Source organism: Papaver somniferum, chromosome 5 (genome assembly GCF_003573695.1).
Source record: "Papaver somniferum cultivar HN1 chromosome 5, ASM357369v1, whole genome shotgun sequence".
Taxonomy (NCBI): Eukaryota; Viridiplantae; Streptophyta; class Magnoliopsida; order Ranunculales; family Papaveraceae; genus Papaver; species Papaver somniferum.
In genome coordinates, this window is record NC_039362.1 from 122145014 (window position 1) to 122166049 (window position 21036).

Genomic DNA, 21036 nt, shown 5'->3' on the forward strand with positions numbered 1-21036 from the left:
GGAAAAGAATTAATCATAGTTGATATTATTCTAGTAATAGGAATTACACCCCTTGATTTGTATTTCATTTTTGGGATTCCAAGTGGAGCGGGAGATCCGGTAGCATACAACCAAGATGAATGGATATCAAATAGTAAATGGGAGACGCTTCTTCCCTCTTTTATAGAAACAAATATACGTGAAGATCATAAAGAATTGAAAGGAGGTGGGATATTATGTTCAGCGTTGAAGACTTTCCTTACCCTAAGAAGAAACCCAGAAGATGTAGATGACTATCTTGAACTCGAAAGGGTGTTTATCTTATGAGTACTGGGTCAGATGTTCTTTCCAAACTCAACTTTTGTTGATCGTGTAGGTTGACTTTAAGCGTTAGAAGATCTTGACAAAGCACCATATTATGATTGGGGCTCTGCAATTTTAGCATAAACGTAATGTGGGCTGGATCAAGCGTCCATGCGTATAGTTAACTTTACTGGTTTCTGGGGCATCATAGAGGTAAATATCAAAATTATTATTGTTAAATTTAAATAATTTTTACGAACAAATGTAGATTTAGTCAAAATACTAAAATTATGGAGTAATTTGCATTATTGGTAGTATACCTACTTCCGTGTTGGTAAACAATCCTTAAATACGATACCCATAGATTTCCAATCTTGGACATGTACGTCTCGACCAACTGGGCGAAGGACACTGGCAGCGACGTCTCGGGTTCCAGTTTTTTTCATAGGTTTCAACAGATGACATGGAGCCACAAGAATGTTGTTGTTCACCCTTGCATTGATTTTCCTCAGTATGGTGGTAATGATGGACAACGTATTCTTGATTATTCTCTTCGTAGAGTTTTTTTTTACACTCCGGATTTGGATAAAGGGTTTTGGTACGTGGGAGAAAGACTGCAGTACCAAATACAAGGTTTATATGCAATTTCAATTAATCCTCCACAACAGATGCAAACCTTTGGATCATATTTTGATCGGCTGAGAAGAATCAATTGGGAGAGGGATGAACTAAATACAAAGAGGAATATTGATGAAGCACAGTATATCACCTGGTACAAGTCGATTGTGAAGCCTGTAATTGAGACACACAACATGCACATCTACGAGTTTGATTTTCCAGGTTTATCATGTCCGACTCATGATGCAAATATCGTTCCTAGCCAGCCACCTCTAAAAGACCATGCTTTATGACTTACCCCACCACGGGTGCAAGTTCTTCATCATCTTCGTCAAATATGCCCGAAATTCGTTGGGAGATGCCAAGTATTACTTCACAAGGTGAGCCAACCACGATCCCCATTGTTTCCCAAGCTATGGAACGTGATTATCCTTATTACAATGTGACTGCCAGTTACAAAGAGTTGCACAACCAACTGAACAATATGTATTGGCTGAATCACCAAATGGAGGCTATACACTTGGGTGTGTGTCGGAAATGGCACGAGGACACAATGTTTGGATCGAGTCCAACTGTATATGATGATGGACGTTCACCTTTTATCGATTCCACTAGGAGCAACAGATCATTGCACGATAGTGATAATACAGTGGTGGGTGAAACACAAGTACGATAGAGTTCTTCACCACAGGTACGACACAGTACTTCACCACAAATTGTGCATGTATCTCAACCTTATTTCAGCTAGATCTTAGGCGCATTTCATCATCATTCTCGCCCTACAACCCAGATGATTGCTACAATGTTGCACCACCACCACAACAACAACAAACATCTAATGTTGGCAGCTGGGGACCGAGTGCTTTCCAACCGAGTGCTTTCCAATCGCCTAATGTTGTTCAACCAGATTTTCCCCCTATGGAAATTTAGTTAATATGTTGGCAGCTGGGGATATCCCAGGTCTTGGAGAATTCTTGACTCTAGAAGATAACAATGCGGGAGTTAGCGATGACCGACGTTAGAGAGATTATAATTTTTAATTCTGCTACATTTGTAATTTTAGTTTTAAAAGTACGACGGTTTGACTTAAATGAAATTACATATGTTTAAAATTAAGCGTTTTACATTAGCTTCACTGAATTACATGTGTTTAAAACTAAGCATTTTACATTAGCACGACCGGTGAGAAGTTCTAGGTGGAACAACAACTACAAAGAAGGGGTTGAAATTGTTCAACACCTTAAGGATTTCGAAACATTTTTTGAATGGAAAAGCCACATTTTTCCATCTTCGCCATTCAACCAAAGATCTTGTTACCATCTCAGCATCAGTTTCACCTCTCAGTCTATATCGATTGACTTGCATAGTTAAAGATATAAACGAATTTACTTCTTTCTTAATTGTACCAAAGCGATTTTCTATTTCGCATATAGCAGGACGACTCAGGTTACGGGTGTCACTGCAGAACCCGTCGTGAATAATCGCCCAGAAATTCACCCATGGATAGTTTGCTGAAGCTAGCAAGCTGAGTAAATAAAAAAAATATAGTTTCTGCAAATAGATTCATCTTCTTCTTCAGTATACGGAGCTCGTCGAACTAACAAGAGCCGAGACATTTTCTTTCAACAAATTTGTTGAATTGAATTTTTTTTTTTTAAGATCAGAGAAGAAGAGTAAAGAAAACTAGGTGTGAATTTGGAGTTGAAATGGGGAGTATTTATAGAACTCAAAATTCTAAGCGTTGGATTTACAGTTGACCAGATTTAGCCGTTGGCGATTTTTTGTCAAACACTGGTGGTTTAAGGTTAGACGCTGGCGTTCATCTGAACAACGGGCGTTTTTGTGACAAACGCCAGCGATTGTGGCACGATCGCCCGACCTTCCTTCACGCGCACACTTGTTCTTCCATTTCACTCAACAAATTTGTTGGTTTGTCCATCCGTTTTTCATGTTTGTTGAGTTCATAATGGGATCAAAATCAACAAATCTTTGTTTTGTTGAGTCCATAGGAACTACTCTAACCATGGTCAGGACTCGGGAGTACTCTACGCTTCTACTAAGCAAACACCTAGACTTTCAATTAATACAACCACAGGCGTCCTGCTGAAAGTAGGAATATTAAACATAAGAATACCCGAAAGTCGCTAATAGAAAATTCGCGTCATCTACCATTCAACCCACTGAAAAACACCAGGGTCTTCTTTGTACCACTTCATATATATCTCTCATTGCTCTCTCGTTTGCAACTCTTTAATGGCGGAAACAACAATCACAGTATCACCAGACATAGCTGAGCCTTTAATTAGGTCGCAGAATGGAGATTCATCACCATCAAGATCACCATCAAGTAGGTCAAACCGACTGTCTCTTCTTCTAGGACGTGCTTCTGGTCGTCGTGGTGGTGCATCAACTTTAGTTAGAGAAACAGCAGCGAGCCAACTTGAAGAACGTAGAATCGATTGGGGTTATTCAAAACCTGTTGTTGCATTGGATATTGCTTGGAATTTAGCTTTTACGATTGTTTCTGTTGTTTTTCTTGGGTGTACTTTTGATGAAAAGCCTAATACTCCAATTAGGATTTGGATCTTAGGGTATGCGATACAGTGTGTGATTCATGTGGTTATGGTTTGGTCTGAGTATCATAGGAGAAGTAATAGAAGAAGGAATCGGAGTGTTGAGGATGGTGGTGGTAATAGGTCATCTGATTCTGATGCTAATGATAGTGAGGAGGAGGAAATCGGAGGGGATTCTTCTGGATTTCGTCGTTCAAGGTTAGTTATTATCGTATCACGGACTGGAATTTGTCGAAATGTTAGTTTGTTAAATTTCATTTTGTTATTTTTTGAATTGGGTATTTTGAATTAGATTGTAGTTTCTTAGGTAATTTCATCACTAGACTTTTGGATTCTCATACAGTGAGAAAAATACATGTTGTGTTAGTAAAAGGACAAGAGGGAATTAGGGGTGGAATTTTGTCAACAAACTAGACAATAGTGATAAGACGAGTGAAAGGTTTTCGATATACTTTTCTACTTTATTAGGTTGAAATATCTAATAATGGCTTTGTAATTGCAGACACTTTATTATCTCGTAAGACTTTACCGCCTTATGTAGCATTATTGCCATGGATTTATTGTGTATGACAAGAAACTGTACTAGTTCTAATAGTAGAATTTGAATAAGAAAGTGAATATTAACTGTGCTTCAAAATGGAAAGGCGGAGTTTGAAATTTTGGTGGAACTTTGAAACTAGGGTGGAAGTTTGTCAACAAACTAGGCGATAGTGATAAGACGAGCGAAATGATTTCGATATACTTCTGTTCTGTTATTAGGTTGAATTCGTAATTGTAGACTCTATTTTGTCTCTTAAGACTTCACCATTTTAGGTGGTAATTTTCCATGGTTTCTTTTTTGTATGACAATCTGTTAACAGTATGACTGTATGAGTCTGCAAGGATATGGTGGATAAACTAGCATTGAGAAATTATCAAGAAACTACTCTAGGTTTAATAGTAGGATTCTAATAAGAAAGTGAATGTTAACTGAAAGTCTATACTGTTGATAAGTGCTCTTTAAAATGGAAAGGTAAAGGTTGAAATTTAGTTAGTGGGACGTTGAATGGGTAAGGTTGCTACTAAAAAATAGTTTAGGTTACGTGTAAGCTACTTAAAAAATATTGAATCATCGTGTCCTTCGACCCGTTCTCATATTGCAGTCTCATTTGTCATATACAGTATTACCATCATTATCAGATCTGTGTTACGAATTTTACTTGTTATCTGTTTGCTAACAGAATACTGAGGCAGGAACATGTAAAGATAGAAAGCATAGGGTATCTTAGTTGCAATTTTATTTAAAGGAAAAAACGCTGTTACCCCATACTGCAGTTCCAAAGTTATGTCTCACATTCTAGGTGCCTCAGATATTATCATCTGAATTATCTGTGACTTTTTGACTCCTTTATTTGAGTGAGCAAAGTTGTACACAGTGTTAGAACTTAAAACATTATGTGCAAAACAAAGGATCCTTTTTTTATATTTAATTCCTCAATGTTGTCCTTGACTCCTTGCTCATCCTGGTTGTGAATTGTTTATTCAGTGCTGCTAAGCGATGTGAATCCCTCAATACAATAGCATCCTTTATGTGGTGGATAGCAGGATTCTACTGGGTAGTCTCTGGTGGTGAAATCCTCTTGCAGAATGCTCCGCGTCTATATTGGTACACACCTTACACCTGATACAATTGTAGATCAATTGATTCTTATAACCAGTTGCAACATTCTCAGGCGTTCATTTAAACTTTCTTATATTAAATTTTGCTTCGCCTTTCGGATGCTCCCTATTTGATTATGTTAGTTCTTGCATGTTTTTGTGAAGCATTGATTTTGTCCCTTCTTCTGGAAGGCCATAGTTCCCAAAATGAGATTGTGTTTCCCGAATGGACCATTTTTGAGAAAAAATAAGGCAGCGAAAATAGTCTCTTTTTATGGATTAAAGACTTAAGAGGGCTTCTATTTCTGGGATGAACAAGTACGCTAAACTTAACTTTCTTATGGAAGGCACTTAAAAATCGTAGGAACAGTCTTTTTTTTTTCTTTGAAGAAGGGACAAGGTATTATGATTAGCCAGCCTTAGGTATGATTAATATTGACTTTGGGGGCAAACAGTTGATCTTGGTTTGTTGATGTCCAGTTCAGACCTTTTCTTGATTACTTCCCTAGATTTACATCATCGTGGGGAAAACCACTTGTTAGTTGTATGTGGATAGACCTAATTCCCAGATGAAGTAACTTATTTACCTGTTTTATTAAAAAGCTCTATACAAACTTCACCCTCCTTTCATTTTCTCATTTCCGTGAACAGATTAGAAGTTTCTTGGTCTTTCACTTGATGCTGTCTTACGTTCAAACTGTTTACTTTGTGCAGGTTGGCTGTAGTTTTTCTGGCATTCGATGTGTTTTTTGCCATCTTTTGTGTTGCTTTGGCATGCGTCATTGGGATCGCACTTTGCTGCTGTTTGCCTTGCATCATTGCAATTCTATATGCTGTAGTAGGCCAGGTATGAGTGAACAAGATCACCTATCCCTATGTCCGTTAGACAAATCTATCAACTATTTAATTTCATTATATTGGCATTAATAAAGCAGGAAGGTGCATCAGAAGCAGATCTCAGTATGCTTCCAAGATATAGATTCCAGATCAGTAATAACGAGGAGAAACCTAGCACAGGAGGGGGGAAAATGGTTCCCCTAACAATGAATGGTGGAGAATTGGCAGATGAACGTGTTCTTTCACCCGAGGATGCGGTAATTACTTCTTTTTATCATGAAGTTGGATAGTCCTTTTGGTGCTAAATAAAGTTTTTTTTTGTAGTTCTAAAAAACGAATTTCCAATGATTGTTGTGTAGGAATGCTGCATATGCCTCACTTCATATGATGACGGAGCTGAAATCCATGGCCTGCCATGCAATCATCATTTTCATGAAACATGCATTGTGAAATGGCTTAAGATCAACGCTTCGTGTCCCCTCTGCAAGTTCAACATCTTAAAGGGAAGCAATGAACAAGTTTGACAAGATAGATATGAATGTGCCAAGATCCAGACCAGATTTTATGTGTATATAAAAAAGAGGAATTATTATTACATAATTTTGAGCTTTATCTCAGCCTTTCTGCTATCCTTTATTTTATGCAACTTGCAATAAGTTATTTTTTTTGCTTTTGATGGGTGAAATTGTAGAATAAAAGATCCTTGCTTATATTTAAAACTCTTCTGCAACTGTCGTCTGATCATTAGCTTATTCTTTTTCAGTGCTTCAAGTGAAACCACTTATTTCTGTCTGAAGACATAATCCATCATCCTATTTACAAGTTCGAGGCTCTTTAACTCGGTATCGAACTAATCTATTACAACTCTGATTTTTAGTCCGCAACTAAGCAATATTTCCATTGCTCAATGGAGAGAAGCATTTGTAATCAATCAGTAAAACATGTTACATTATCTCCTAAACTCAAATCTATGCTTCATCCGTGGAACTTTTTGCGATGGTTTCTTCATTTGGTTTAAATTACCATAAAACATAACACTACACTAATAGCAACAAGTCTTTTGTTTCACTTTTGCGATGGTTTCTTCATTTGGTTTAAATTACCATAAAACATAACACTACACTAATAGCAACAAGTCTTTTGTTTCTTCAGTGACCACGTATGGTAAAATTTATAAAACTTGGGCCTGCTATATCAATTCAGCATCTGGCGGAGACTTCCTCTAATGAAATACCCATTAAACGGCGAACAAATTCCGAGTGTAGAGAATGACCTCCCTGTATATCATCAAAAAATCTCTACTTAAAATTCAAGCAAGAGAAATGAGACAAATAGTTTAAGGGGAAACACGTGAATATGTAAGTAAAAACATTCCTTACTTTAGGACAGATAATCATTTCCATCTACCAGAGTCTAGAGAGCATGACAGATTCAAAAAAATGCTTATCTAACACATGATCTTTAGCTACAAGGATTATATAGGAAAAACGATTTTCTCTATGTTACTTTGACTATCTATGTATTCTAAGTGAGTCGAGATATAAGAAAGTTTCAACCTTTTTGCACATTTGATGAGAAGAATTGCATATAATCCCTGCAACTAAACTTAGCTGATGAAAAGTGCTTGGATGGATTTCTTTAATTAGACGAGTTACAAATTAGACATGGTATTGAATTAAGAACACTTGTGTTCTTGTTAAGTATGTGTTATCCCTCGGTCCTATCATTCTGGGCGATCTTGATCAGCAAAGCTGTCTAGTGTTACACAGTTCGTAGCTCCTAGGTTATACTCAACTGAATGACCATTAGGAGGCAAAAAATGGCTAAACCTTTTAATGCCTTGTATGTCTATAATTGTAACTACTGTCAGATCATCTGTTTCCGATATCCAAAAAATAGTCAGTATCTTATGTCAATATATTAGTAGAACCATTAAACCACCTGGAAAGTTGTTTTTCTTATGATGCTTAATTTCTGGTCAATTTCAAGGAAAAGGCTTTTGACCATATTGAGTTTCATTTCCTATTTCAGAAAAATATTAACATGAAAAGAGAGGAGAGAAAAGCATACCTTGTAAGCAACAATATGTCCAACAGGAAAACCTTGATTACCATCCTCTGCAAGAAGAGATAGGTCCCCCACCAGATCTAATACCTTGTGCCGGCAAGGTTCATCACTGAAGCGCAAAGGTGGATTCAACCAACCTTCACTTACACTAAAGAACAAGTAACAATTTAATACATAAGCCGCATGATAGAAAAAGGATATATTTAGATAGACCGGTCTCTATTAAAACAAAACAAATTGATAAGTAAAGCTGAATGTAAAATTGTTAAACAAGGTATATGTTTGTAAAATGGTGTGCCTGCATGAGGCTGAATATTGAAACGTTCTGTATCTTCACAAAGTAAAGAGTATTCGAAAAGTTGTACGAAAGAGATGTATGTCCGTAAGGGATATGAAAGAGGCTAAAGATAAAGGATGGAAATAACAGAGGGACCTCTACCAACAACAGTAGTACATGTGATTCATATGGCTTTTTAAATATTTATGTTGATGCTTATATCGATTATGATTCTAACACTTGTGGCACCGGCATGGTGTTGGTTTCTTCAGCAGGTGAACTTGAAGGATTCAAAGGCTCCTATGCAGATAGAATAAGGGATCCAGAGGAGGGAGAATGCACAGCTTTCTTGGAAGCAGTGAGATGGGTTAAAGCTCAGGGTCACACAAGAATCACCATTCTAGCTGATGCACAAAACGTAGTCAATTCTGTTAACTCTGACAAACTATTTGTCAGATGGGAATACAGGAAAATAATTCGAGACATTAAGTTATTGTTAAATTCTTTCAGTTTTTGGAGTTTTAGTCCTATTTTGAGAGACAATAATAGCTTAGCAGATGGTATTGCTAAGAAAATGAGGATAGATAACTCTACTGTAGAAGTTCTACAAAATGTACCAAGTTGTCTTGAAACTTTACTAGGCAGGCATATTGTGCCTGCCTTTGATTAAATAAAATTTCTCTTTGTATCAAAAAAAAAAAAAAGATTCATATCGCTTTTGATTCTAGTAGAATAACACAAATCTACGTACTAAATTATCCTTGTAGAACAAAGTGCACATAGGGCTGAAGATGGTTTTCATTGTGGAAGTGGTTGATAAACTAGTCGAATGGCATCAAGAATAAAATTCTGAGAAAGTGGAAAACAAACTCTTTAAATTCAAATTAAATGAGATGACAAGGCATGACCTGTATAATAACATCCCCTAAATATGGAAGCTCAAAATGTAAGAGGCAGGGGAATTACAAGGATCCTGAGTGTTAGAAGAAGATATAGTAACACATATCACTAGTCACGATGAACCCCATGCTCACAATGTTACTATATAAACTCTCCAACTACCATAGGGATGTATATACACAAATGTGTGCACAGTTATTTACTCTCTCAACATATGGATATTATATCTCATCCAAAAGTCAGGTAGAAATATAACAATGCCACACAAAATGTTAACTTACCTACAAACTATGGCGTTTTCAGCTGATCCCCCTTTAATGAGTCCAGCTTCACGTAATCTTTCCACCTGCACAGAATTTTATTATAGGACATCAGGCAAAGGGAACTACAAAAATATGAATAGATACTGCCAAATCACTGCTTACTTATACCACATAACTTCCGTCGAACTATTGAAACTCTAGGGGAGGCTAAGCAGAAGGATATTGCATCATGTACCACTAAACAAAAAGAGATAAAGAAGCTGTTCATGATGACCAATCCTGAAGCCTAAAAATCATTGTCTCATTTATCTTTCCCAAGTGAACATGCATATATGTATGTCAAAACATGAAATTATCATATTCAAGCATCTCTGACAAAGAAAAAATCAATCTGATAGCATGTAAGTAACATAGAAACAAACCTCTTCATAAACGCAAAACGTTCTTGCAGAAGCAATTTCCTTCACATAGAAAGATTCATCATCCATGTTAACTGAAGATACCCACTGACATCCAATAGCTGGTACCTGCAACAACGTAATCACATTACAATACTTCAATCAGTCTGAATCTATCCTGGCTACATAAAAATCCATAACATACTTCGACTTACAAAGTGTATCAAGGCATGGAAGTTTACCTGAGGAAAATTAATTCCATAACTAATACAGCTTTTCGGAGAAGGAAATGCCGCTATAAAAGAATCATTCTTCCAGACATGAACAGGCTCAATTATAAAAGGTGCCAACTTCTCCTTAGTATTACCGCTGTCATCCTTACAAACAGATAAACCAGTATTCTCTACTGCTTCAACCCATTCCTTAGCAGACCCATCCAACAAAGGAACCTCATCAGCCCCAGTGACTTCAATTCTGCAATTATCAACATTGAGAGCTTCTAGGGCAGAAAGCAAATGCTCAACAGTTCTAACTCTAATCCCATTTCTTGACAGTGTTGTACAAAGAGGTGATTCTTTAGTGAAATCAATTTTTGCTGGAATTTTTGTATCACCATATATAAAGTATCTACCTTCTCCAGCTAAAGCTGGAAGTAATTTTACAGTTGAAGTATCACCTGAATGAAGGGTCTTTCCTGATTTCTCAATCTTTGAAGATATTGTTTGTTGCAGCTTTCCAGTCTGCAACACACAGAATCAAGAGAATCAAAGAGAGTAGAGATTGAGGGAGAAACGGAGATTAGAGACAAGAATGTTTACAGGTTTCCATGAGATTGCAGAAGATGAAGCTCCAAGGGCTTGCTTTAAGCGATTCATTGCTGTGTACTCCAGAGAGAGATGCGGTTTCGATTATTTAAAGGAAGTAGCAAATAGTTTGACCAAGGGTTTTGACTTAAAATGAAAATTGTGTTGTCGGTTCTGAATGAACGACAGTTAGTAGTAGACAAATGAATCATGACACAAAACACAGAGAGTCAAGAGACCAGAAATAAGAAAAATGGCAAAGAGTTGTGGGAGGGTGCATGCCCCTAGGTGAACACTCTTATCACCCTTCAATGCTGAATGCGAGCACACACGGGGATGCGCGGTTGAAAACACGAATGCCACCAGCAAGCAAGTGGCTGCTGGTTTCTTCATTTTTTGTATGACAGAACAGGGAAAAGAAAAGTGTTCGCTACAGAATGCTAGAATGTACAATAGGGACCAAAGTGAAGCGCTTCAGTAGAATTTTGGGCTCACATTCGATTTTATTGTTCTGAATTATGAGTTGTAAGAAAAGTTTTTATGTTCCTTTCTCATCAATACATGTCTGTTATCCTGAACAATGGTTGTTATTTTTTACACAAGATGTTTCATGACATTGAATTCACCTTTTACCAGAAATCTCCACAAGAACAAACTCCATTTTCGAAATGGTGAAACCGATTTGTGTCCCTGATAATAATCTTACGGCCAGTGATCTTGGAAATGAACTTTGATGCTGTATGACAATCTCCACATATTCTAAGATTCTTAAAAACTCGAATTACTGAGTTTTTGGACAAGCTGATAAGACCCGAACCAATTGCCAGTCTTTCACTATGTTGAAGCAAAGACTCTCCTTCGTCTTCGCCATCTTCAACATTTCGCAGAACAAATTTGGCATCTGGTACATACCCTAATCTCTTCATTCGCGGCAACAAACTCCTTAAAGTATCATAAATCTCTTTGTGTTTTGGATGCGATTTATCTCCTGCATGAAAAGTTTGAGTTTCATTATTAATGTCAATCCAACTAACCCCAGGCTCCTTTACAACTCCTCTTGATCTCATCAAATTCCTTACTTCCTCAACCTCTTTCCATCTCCCTGCAACTGCATAAATATTCGAAAGTAATACGTAATGTCCTGGATTTTGCGGATCCATCTCAAATAACTTATCAGCTGCAAGCTTTCCCAATTCGATATTCTGGTGAAGTTTACAAGCTCCTAGTAATGCTCCCCATGTAGAAATTTCTGGCTCAACCGGCATTTTCTCGATAACTTCCTTAGCTTCGTCTAACAGTCCCACACGACCAAGGAGATCAACCATGCAAGTATAATGTTCTGCCTTAGCAACAATTTTAAAATCCTCTAACATGGAGATGAAGACTTCCAGACCTTCATGAATCATTCCAGTATGGCTACAAGCTGAAAGAACTGAAAGGAAAGTACTGTCATTCGGATATACCCCTTCAGTTTGCATTAATTCATAGAGTTTGAGCACCTCTGCGGTCATTCCATGTTTTGCATACCCATTGATCATGGCATTCCATGATATGACATTTCTATCTGTCATATTATCGAAGATTCTTCTTGCGCGTTCAATGGACCCACCTTTCGCGTACATATCAACAAGTGAGCTATCCACAACTACTGAATTATATACAAAAAGGCCCTTCTTGATTGCATGAGAGTGAAGTTGTTCCCCTTGAGCAAGAGCTGGTAGGTTTGCACAGAAGTTGAATAAGGTTACCAGTGTTGAAGAATCGGACTCTATGTGCTCTTCTTGCATTCTCCTAAATAGTTTGAAGGCCTCATCTTTTGATTCACTATTTGTGAACCCTGTGAGAATAGAATTCCATGAGATTGTGTTTCTCTCCTCCATCTGATCAAATACCCATTTTGCATCATCAACTCTGCCACAGCCAATAAATGATGAAAGCATGACATTTTGGATGTTCACATCTTTCTCACTTGTTTGATTGTAAACTCTACATGCACAATCCATGAATCCACAGGTAGCATACATATCAACAAGTACACAACGTAGTATCCCTTGACTCTCAAGGTTATTTCTTACTACAAATCCATGAAGTTCCTTTCCGTTCTTAATGTTGGAAAGCTTTCTGCATGCTGAAATTGTGCTAGTTAAAGAGAAACAATCAGGTTTAATTCCTGAAACCTGCATACGCCTGAAGATTTGCAATGCTCTTTCAGGTTCATCGTTTTGCTCATAACCCTCGATCAGTGAATTCCATGAGTATGAATTCCTCTCAGCCATTCCATTAAAAATCTGATCAGCATAGTTCAATTCTCCACACTTCGCATACATGTGGACTAACTCGGTTTCAACAATTAGATGATTCATACCAACTGTTCTAATCAGATGGGCATGAATTTGCTTGCCTTGATCTAAACTCCCATGAATGGAACATAGATTTAGAAGGTTAGTAAATGTGAAGCTATCAGGACTAACATCCTTTGCCAGTTTCATTTCATGGTAAATCTCAAATGCATCTAAACTCCCGTCCTGTGCATATCCAGATATCAGAGAATTCCAAGAAACTTCATTTCTCTCTGCCAACCTCTCAAAAGCTCGATGTGCCTTTTCCAGAAACCCACATTTTGAATACATATCTACTAAAGCACTCCCAAAAATAACATCAGAATCCAAGAAATTCTTAACTAAATACCCATGAAATTCTCGACCTGTTTTCACATCCGCTAAACCAGAACAAGCACTAATAGCACTTCCTAGGTTGAATCGGTCAATACTAAAAGCCAATGTCTGCATTTTCGAAAACAGTTTTAGTGCCTTAGTAAAATTTGAAAATTGAACTAATCCAGATATCATTGAGTTCCAAGTAACTTGATCCTTTTCTTTCATCTGATCAAACACTTTCGAACAACTCTCTGAATCCCAGCATTTTGCGTACATATCGATAAGAGAATTCCCTACAAAAACATCACCTTCAAATCCACATACTATCAATTTAGCATGAACTTGCTTTCCCCTATCCAATGATCTCAAAGCACCACAAATCCTAACAGCTGTTGCAAAGCTGAAATGATCAGGACTCTCCCCAAGATTAATCATCCGATTAAAAGTTTCCCATGCTTCTTCCCATCTAGTCGCCCTTACAAGTCCACGAATTACTGAATTCCAACTAACAACATTCTTGCATTCAATCTCATCAAAGGAAATTACTGCATCATCCATCGAATCGAAGGTAACATACCCATCAACCAAAGACCCACCAACAACCAAATTCTGATTCAACCCACACTTAATAACTGAACAATGAACCTGTCTAAGACCATCAAAATCTTCTAACTTCACATATGCCTTAACAACACTAGGGAAAGTAAATTTATCCGGACAATTCCCTTCCTCCTGCATTCTATAAAACAACTCCAAAACTTCAACATAATCATCAATCTTTGAATAACCAAGAATCATAGTATTCCAAGCCGTCAGATTTCTTACCGGCATTTCATCAAACAGTTTACGTGCGATACACCAATCTGATAAGTCACCTGATCTAGCATAAAGCATAAGGATTTTCGTTTGTAGAAAGGTGTCTGGGGAAAACCCATCAGAGAGAATTGTAGCATGGATTGATTTACCAAGCTCAAAAGAATTCGAAGTGATGCAGTCTTGGATAAGAGAAGAATAATATGATTGGGTAGGAGGAGTTTGAAGTTTGGTATCTTCATCATGAGTTTGTTTCAGCTTTGGAAGGACTAGATTGTTGTTATGATTAGCTGAAATGTAACTGAGCTTTGGTTTTGGCGGGAAAGAGAAATACTTTTGGTGGGTACGGTAACTGTTGAAGTAGTTAAATGGGTGATTAAGAGGCAGTGTTTTGGTACACAACATTTTCTTACTTTAATTCTTTAGTCTCGAAACTCTTGCCTATTCAAATTTGTTTGTTTACAAAAGGAAGATGTTTACAAAACTTTAAGCATTTCAATATTTATGAAGGCTATTATTGGGGCGTCAGACTCCATTGGAGCGGCTTCACTTGGATTCTTAGTGTCCAAAAAAGTGGTTATGAGATATCCTTCACTTAGATACAAAATGTCTAGAATACCCTTTAACTAAAATAAAAACATAAAAATCTAATCTTTTCTAATCTTCCTTCTTTCATCTTTCTTCTCTTCCTCTCCTCCACAGTCAATTTCAATTCACTTCATCGTTTTCGATTAATCGGCGATTCGAAAACTCAACATCGTCGGATTGAAATCTCTACTAAGGATGAGGAAGAAGCAAACTGCCAGTGATGGGAATCAGCCTCTCAATCAACCACCAGACCCAAATCTTCATCTTCAACAACCGGTTCAAGCATCTCAAGAATTACAATTTCAAACTCCTCAACAACAACCCATGGTGTATGTTAGGTAATAATCGAACAAACCCATCTTTGTTTACTCGTTTTTATGCTTAAAATAGGAAGATTGAATGAAATAGGAGTAAAATTAGGGTTTTATTTAGTTACAGTATCTAAACTACTAGTGCTACGTCTAGGTTCGCCAACCGTAATTTCAGTTTTTGAAGAACTTACGTCCAGGTTTTGATTAATTCAAACCGTAGAAATAGCTTGCATGTGGTTTACGTCTGGGCTCCCTTAGTTTCAACTGTAGAATTGTATTTACGTCTAGGTTTATCTTATAGGTTAACCTAGACGTAATTGTGCATGTATCTTTTGAGAGGAAAGCTCAGATTGGAATACGTCTAGGTTTTTTGAAGCTATTTTCCAAACGTAAGCCTGTACGTCTAGGTTCGTTACTTGTTTTCCCAGACGTAATTTTCTACGTCTGGGTTTATCTTATAGGCTAACTAGACGTAATTGTTCCTGTATCTTTTTGAGAGGAAAGCTCATATTGGAATACGTCTAGGTTTTTGAAGCTATTTTCCAGACGTAAGCCTCTACGTCTAGGTTCGTTACTTGTTTTCCCAGACGTAATTTGGTACGTCCAGTTTCGTGAAGTTTTTATCTGGACGTAAATTTCTACGTCTGGGTTTTTGAAGTATTTTTCCCAGACATAATTAATTTTGAATCCTCTAAATTTTTTTCAAACTAATTTTGTAAAATTTATTTCTTGTAATTTGCAGGAATCCTGATAGAGTAAAGGCTAAAAAGAAGAGAGGAAATGATTTAACGCCAAAAGATACTCCTACGCCTCGCCATGAAATTCATTGTGGGGTAGAACATAGAGGTCTCCACAAGGATGCTAAGAAGAAGAAGGATATGACTCAAGGAAGTAGCTCAAGATGTCCCGAAGCATCTCAAGAGGAAGATAATGTTTTCCAAGATCTAGAAATTGAAGGGGAACAATTTCAACTACCGATGATATCGGGAGGTACACTCGTGATTAGAGATACACCAAATCGACAAGAAGAAGAAGAAGTTGTTGTTCAAGGAAAAGGGAAACAAGTTGTTGTTGCTTCACCTGAAGCTACTCCTAAACCTCAAGTGAAGGAAAAGAAGCCCAGGAAGAAACCTTCACCAAAAGGCAAGCATATTCCTAAAGGAAGTAATTTGTTGCCTAAGAAGAAGAATGGTGCACTTTGGGGTGAGGCGCCCGATAAATATGCGGTCTTATTCGGTTATCCACATTCATGGGTTGCTAAGGTTTGCGAAAGCAGGGTAATAATCTATAACGTTCTCTTATTTTGCATGATTTTGTTCAACTTGATATATTGTTTATTTTTGTATAATTTAGACATGAGTTTGATTCTATTACTGCCTTAACAACTTTCTCTTAACAAATTTGTTGTTTATACATTCTTTGTAGGATCATGAAATTGCGATAAAGAAACTGAAACATAAAAAGGCTGGTTATTGGTCGTTAGGTGAAGAATGTAAAGAGGTTCGTGATCTTGTAGTGGATACAAGGCTAGGTAATGGAATTCTCAACCATCAGCACGAGTTTGATTCTATTACTGCATGTGCCTTTAGAGAGCGATATTGGTTAGAAACCGATACCTTTCATCTTCCATTCGGTGAGACGACAATAACGCCGGATGATGTGAAGCAAATCTTGAACTTAAACGTTGAAGGAAAATTTGTTTCTGAAGGTTTTGACAACAATATGAGTTGGGAAGACCTTTATGTCCTTGTTAAAGACACACTTGGATGGGAGAAAGCTGAGACGGAAAAACAGTTTAAGTGGGCTGGTGGAGATATACTTCTCCCCCAAATGCCTTAATTGTTGCATTTGATTTCTATTTTCCCATTGTTGATTTTTCAATTTTGTTTTGGCGTTGTAGATGGTTGGCAAAGTAGAAACATTCTTTGGGTTTACGAGCTTTATATGACCAAGTATATCAAGAGGTTTCATACGGTTTTCCGTCATGGAACTTACAATGAGTTTTTCTTCATCATTAAGCCGCGCCGCATAAGGATGGGATAGCAAAGTATCCGGTACGGGATGGTTATGACAACCGCATACAACTTTCTCCAAATACCAATACCACTCCTCACTTTTCACACTTTTCTTGTTGTGATTGAATTGAAGCTTGAACGGGCATTTAGTCTTCTTAGTGAAAGTAGTATTCTTCCTATTCGTCTTTGGTTCATATACGGTACCCTTTTTCACATGACTTTTACTTTCTCCACTACACTCGCAAACCATTTGAAAGTGGCGGTCATTTGTTGATCCATTACAAACTATAACACACATAATTGACTTGCCACGTTCTCTAGCCCATTTCTTTGCATCTTCTTTATCTTTCCATCTCTACATGTTCCAAAAACTCAAAGTTAGTAAAAAAAACAAAAACAAAGTGAATGAGCAACATATCTTTCCATTAGTTTCAAAAAAGAAAAAAAACACTTACCAAGTCATTCAAATAGTGATGGGATGAATCTTTGGTTAGAATTTCGTTTGCATTAGGTTGAGAAGGCATTGGGCTAGGTGGAAGCACAATCTATCAACCAAAATATCACAATATTAGTAAAAAAAAAGAGAAAGAATACTAGAATTACGTCCAGGTTATAAGGTACACGGACCCAGACGTTTTAGGCATAGGAAGGGCTACGGTTGAAAAATTCAACCTCTAACCTAGACGTTTTCAATTACGGTTGGAAACGATGAAAATATACCCTAGACGTCCTCACTTACGTTTGGGAATCCAAAATCCTAACCAAGACGTAAAACAAGTAATAAATACCCATGCAAAAACTATTTACGTCTGTGTTTTGGATGAATCTAACCTAGGCGTAATTATCAAGTTTTGTCCTATTGGAAACCAGTTACGCTCGGATTTATCCCAAACCTAGGCGTAAACCCAACTTACGGTTGGTAACGAAGACCAAACCCTCTTCCAAACCCAGGCGTAAAACTAGCTTATGGTTGGAAACCAAGCCCAACCCAGACGTAATCTGCCATGAAAGTCTAAAAATCTGAAATTTTTTACGTACTTAAGCTAGTTTTGAGCGAAATTGAACCCATAGGAGATAGTTTAGAGGTGTACCTATTGATTTTCAATCATTGGTTCTTCACTTTGTTGATTTATTTCTTCAATTGGTGGAGATTCATCATCACTTTGTGTTAAACGCTCTCTACCATCTAACAAATCATCAATCTCTTGGTCTCCAACATGAGGAATGTAAAATTTGTTTTCTCTATCATACAAAGATTCACCCACCTCGAATTTCTAACTTGTTTCATCCATTTTTGTTGAGTAAATCAAACAATCTAGGTTTTGAAAAAAATCTCCAATTTTTTCTTTTTCCTCCTCTCTAGTTTTTTTCCCACATAACTTTTGTCCCAGACTTTACAAATATATATCAAAATTCATCTTCTTAATTTAATTAGATAATAATTAAATTTAATTAAAATTAACTAAATAAATAAGGATCGTTTGGTCATTACACAATTATTTGAGATAAGGGGTTTTTGAAATTACTTACGGGTGATCCGTTTTTGTCCTATTAGGTGACGCCCCTCTAATGGAATGTGACGCCCCAATAATAGCCTTCATATTTATACTATCAACTCTTAGGTTTCTGGCTCGTTTATCACATGGATATTATATTTCCATAATTCAATCTTTTTCAGTTTTCTCCAACATCACAAATTCACAACACCAAGTTTTACAAATTTCTAAAATTATGATTCGAGGTATATTGTGAACTACTTCTATTGCTGATCACAATAAAGAAAAAATAAAGACTTGTAATTCCCTAGTAATGAATTTTTATAATATAAGCTTGCTCAAGCATTATTTGGCATGTTCATCTCTCACAAAGTAATAATGTTTCAATCACAACAATAATGCACGAGAACTCACACATACCAGTTCTCTACTCATATAATCCTTGCAACATTAGAAAAAAGGAAAAAAAAAATCTTGTTTTATTCAATATTATCGAGTGCTACTACAAGAAAGTGGTAAATATATCACACATCATTTTGTTTATAACAATTAATGTTTTGATAATGAAACTAAAGTGAAAATCAAGATTATAGCAATTCATGTAGATAAGGAAGATACTCCTCGTTAGACCCTAAACCACAAAGGTATGTTTTCTGTGAAATCCTTATATAACCGAATAAATTATAATGGGAATACTAATAAAAAATGGAACATGATATGGAGTATGGATATCACTTCTTCTGTAAAATATTTTCTTTGGAAAGCAGCTCATGTTATTCTTCCTAACAGTATGAGAGTGGTGGTTGTAATCCCAGATACAGATATTACTTGTAAACTCTGTAATGAAGGACAACAATCTTTAACACATCTTTTTGTTCAATGCAACTATACTACTTAGGTTTGGATGCATCTTAACTTTATTATGCAGTTTATTCTTAACGGAACAACTACTTTTCATGATTGGCTAAGTGATTGCCTTGAAAACCCAGATAGAGGAAATTATGCAATAGACTGTAATGTGCTTTGTAGTATAATAATATGGTACATTTGGAAAGCAAGGTGTAATGTAGTGTTTAAGAAGAAAAATCTGAATAGTGCAGTCACATCAAATAACATTTTAAAGTTTATCAATAGCTATAACAATGTTAACGGGGCAACTTATAACCTAATGCAACAACTATACTATAATCCACATATTGATGAGACTCTTCAGATTACTTCTCAATCAATGGAAGGACCAACATCAAATATGACAATGAAACTAAATATTGATTTTACTTTGATGAACTCTAGAACAAAAGCTGGAATTGGTTTACTCTTTGTGACTTTACAGGAACAGTCAGGGAAGCTAGAGGTTTGCACGCATATTACAACACCAGAGAAGAACTAGAGAAACATGGAGCAAATGCAGCTTTCCAATGGGCGATAGGATTGAGTTGCCACATTATCAATTTTAGGAGCGACTCTAAACCCACTCTGGTGTCGTTGGTAGGAATGTATGTTGAAGCCAGAAAACAGAGATACCATATCAACGAAAATTTTGGAAACAACACAAAGTTTCATATAAACTTTTTAGCTCAAGAATTTAACTTAATTAGGAGATCCTAAATTATCTTGACAGGAGAACTTTTTGTCTTTTGTAACATATATGCTATCACTCATAACTGGATACACAATGAGGTAAGAACTATATTAATTTATTTAAACATTCAAACATGGAATGCAGATGTAATGAAGTACCAAAATTCCAGTTATGGAACTTATGGTACTTTTAATGGTATGAGTGAAACCTCCTTTTATAAAAAAAAAATCCTAAGGATACTACACTCTGGTAATTTATTCTTCTTCAGTTTTCTCCAACATCACAAATTCACGACACCAAGTTTTATAAATACGTGAAATTATGATTTGAGGTATACTTTAAGTTACTTCAGATAACAATGAAAAGGAAACAAAGACTTGTGGTTCTCTAGTATTATAGTATAGAATGAATTTGTACAATATATAAGCTTGCTCAAGTGTTATCTCTCATGAGGTAGAGATAGAAATAAATTTATGATTTTTTTTTCTTTGGCCAAATTATCGATTAGAGGATTTAGCTTGTTTGAATAGTTATTGGTTTGATACCAGTAATGGAAGTTATTTCAGTATGTCAAGGATATATATATATATGTATGTGTCCACGATTTACCATTAATTGATGGTAAATCTCCTTCCTGTCTATAACATGTCAGATATGGCAAGATATCTGAAGGCGAACAAATGTACCTACACATTTGTGTTGTATTTATTTATATTCTAGTTTTCATATATGATACCGATTCAACGACCTAAGAATCTTCTTCGTCTCAATTCTTCCCTTTCCTTTAAATTTTTTGGGGGAAAGAAGTAGGAGTTCAAATGTTTGAAATCATATAGTTAATTCCAAAGAATTTGGGAATGGCTTTACTCAATTGGTTGGTGGAAGAACATGAGTCTCATAAGCCCAGTGTCATATGTT

At 36.4% G+C, this 21036-nt stretch overlaps 3 protein-coding genes across 4 annotated transcripts; 1 reads left to right on the forward strand and 2 right to left on the reverse strand.

Annotated features, from left to right (window-relative positions):
* The first annotated feature begins 3031 nt into the window (after window positions 1-3031).
* On the forward strand, window positions 3032-6678 carry LOC113282540 (E3 ubiquitin protein ligase RIE1-like). Of its 2 annotated transcripts, none has more exons than XM_026531566.1 (5): window positions 3032-3671; window positions 4999-5118; window positions 5826-5958; window positions 6044-6205; window positions 6308-6678. In XM_026531566.1, exons 1-5 carry the CDS (start codon window positions 3154-3156, stop codon window positions 6470-6472), a joined length of 1098 nt encoding a protein of 365 aa, XP_026387351.1. In that variant the 5' UTR covers window positions 3032-3153; the 3' UTR covers window positions 6473-6678. The 2 variants fall into 2 exon arrangements, with proteins under 2 accessions (XP_026387351.1, XP_026387352.1); XM_026531567.1 differs by having other exon boundaries at window positions 3034-3671; window positions 6047-6205.
* Window positions 6679-6875: 197 nt separating this feature from the next.
* Window positions 6876-10757, reverse strand: LOC113282542 (probable UDP-3-O-acyl-N-acetylglucosamine deacetylase 2, mitochondrial). Its single transcript, XM_026531568.1, has 6 exons — window positions 10672-10757; window positions 10096-10593; window positions 9878-9982; window positions 9474-9538; window positions 8019-8163; window positions 6876-7225 (listed from the first exon to the last, which is right to left on the reverse strand). The coding sequence occupies exons 1-6, from the start codon at window positions 10726-10728 to the stop codon at window positions 7148-7150; spliced, it is 948 nt and encodes a 315-aa protein (XP_026387353.1). The 5' UTR covers window positions 10729-10757; the 3' UTR covers window positions 6876-7147.
* A 392-nt stretch (window positions 10758-11149) lies between these two features.
* Window positions 11150-14275, reverse strand: LOC113282543 (pentatricopeptide repeat-containing protein At3g12770-like). Its single transcript, XM_026531569.1, has 2 exons — window positions 14139-14275; window positions 11150-14052 (listed from the first exon to the last, which is right to left on the reverse strand). The coding sequence occupies exons 1-2, from the start codon at window positions 14264-14266 to the stop codon at window positions 11286-11288; spliced, it is 2895 nt and encodes a 964-aa protein (XP_026387354.1). The 5' UTR covers window positions 14267-14275; the 3' UTR covers window positions 11150-11285.
* Between the last annotated feature and the right edge of the window lie 6761 nt (window positions 14276-21036).

What these genes read in the sequence shown, in the direction of transcription:
- LOC113282540 (XM_026531566.1), top strand. Translation starts at nt 3,154, where the DNA reads ATGGCGGAAACAACAATCACAGTATCACCAGACATAGCTGAGCCTTTA. An exon ending in AATGCTCCGCGTCTATATTG is followed by an intron (nt 5,119 to 5,825) that starts GTACACACCTTA and finishes TACTTTGTGCAG; the next exon opens with GTTGGCTGTAGTTTTTCTGG. An exon ending in TATATGCTGTAGTAGGCCAG is followed by an intron (nt 5,959 to 6,043) that starts GTATGAGTGAAC and finishes GCATTAATAAAG; the next exon opens with CAGGAAGGTGCATCAGAAGC.
- LOC113282542 (XM_026531568.1), bottom strand. Translation starts at nt 10,728, where the DNA reads ATGAATCGCTTAAAGCAAGCCCTTGGAGCTTCATCTTCTGCAATCTCA. An exon ending in CTGCAATCTCATGGAAACCT is followed by an intron (nt 10,594 to 10,671) that starts GTAAACATTCTT and finishes TGTGTGTTGCAG; the next exon opens with ACTGGAAAGCTGCAACAAAC. An exon ending in ATGGAATTAATTTTCCTCAG is followed by an intron (nt 9,983 to 10,095) that starts GTAAACTTCCAT and finishes ACGTTGTTGCAG; the next exon opens with GTACCAGCTATTGGATGTCA.
- LOC113282543 (XM_026531569.1), bottom strand. Translation starts at nt 14,266, where the DNA reads ATGCTACAATTCTCTCTGATGGGTTTTCCCCAGACACCTTTCTACAAA. An exon ending in AACTGTTTGATGAAATGCCG is followed by an intron (nt 14,053 to 14,138) that starts GTAAGAAATCTG and finishes GTTGTTTTATAG; the next exon opens with AATGCAGGAGGAAGGGAATT.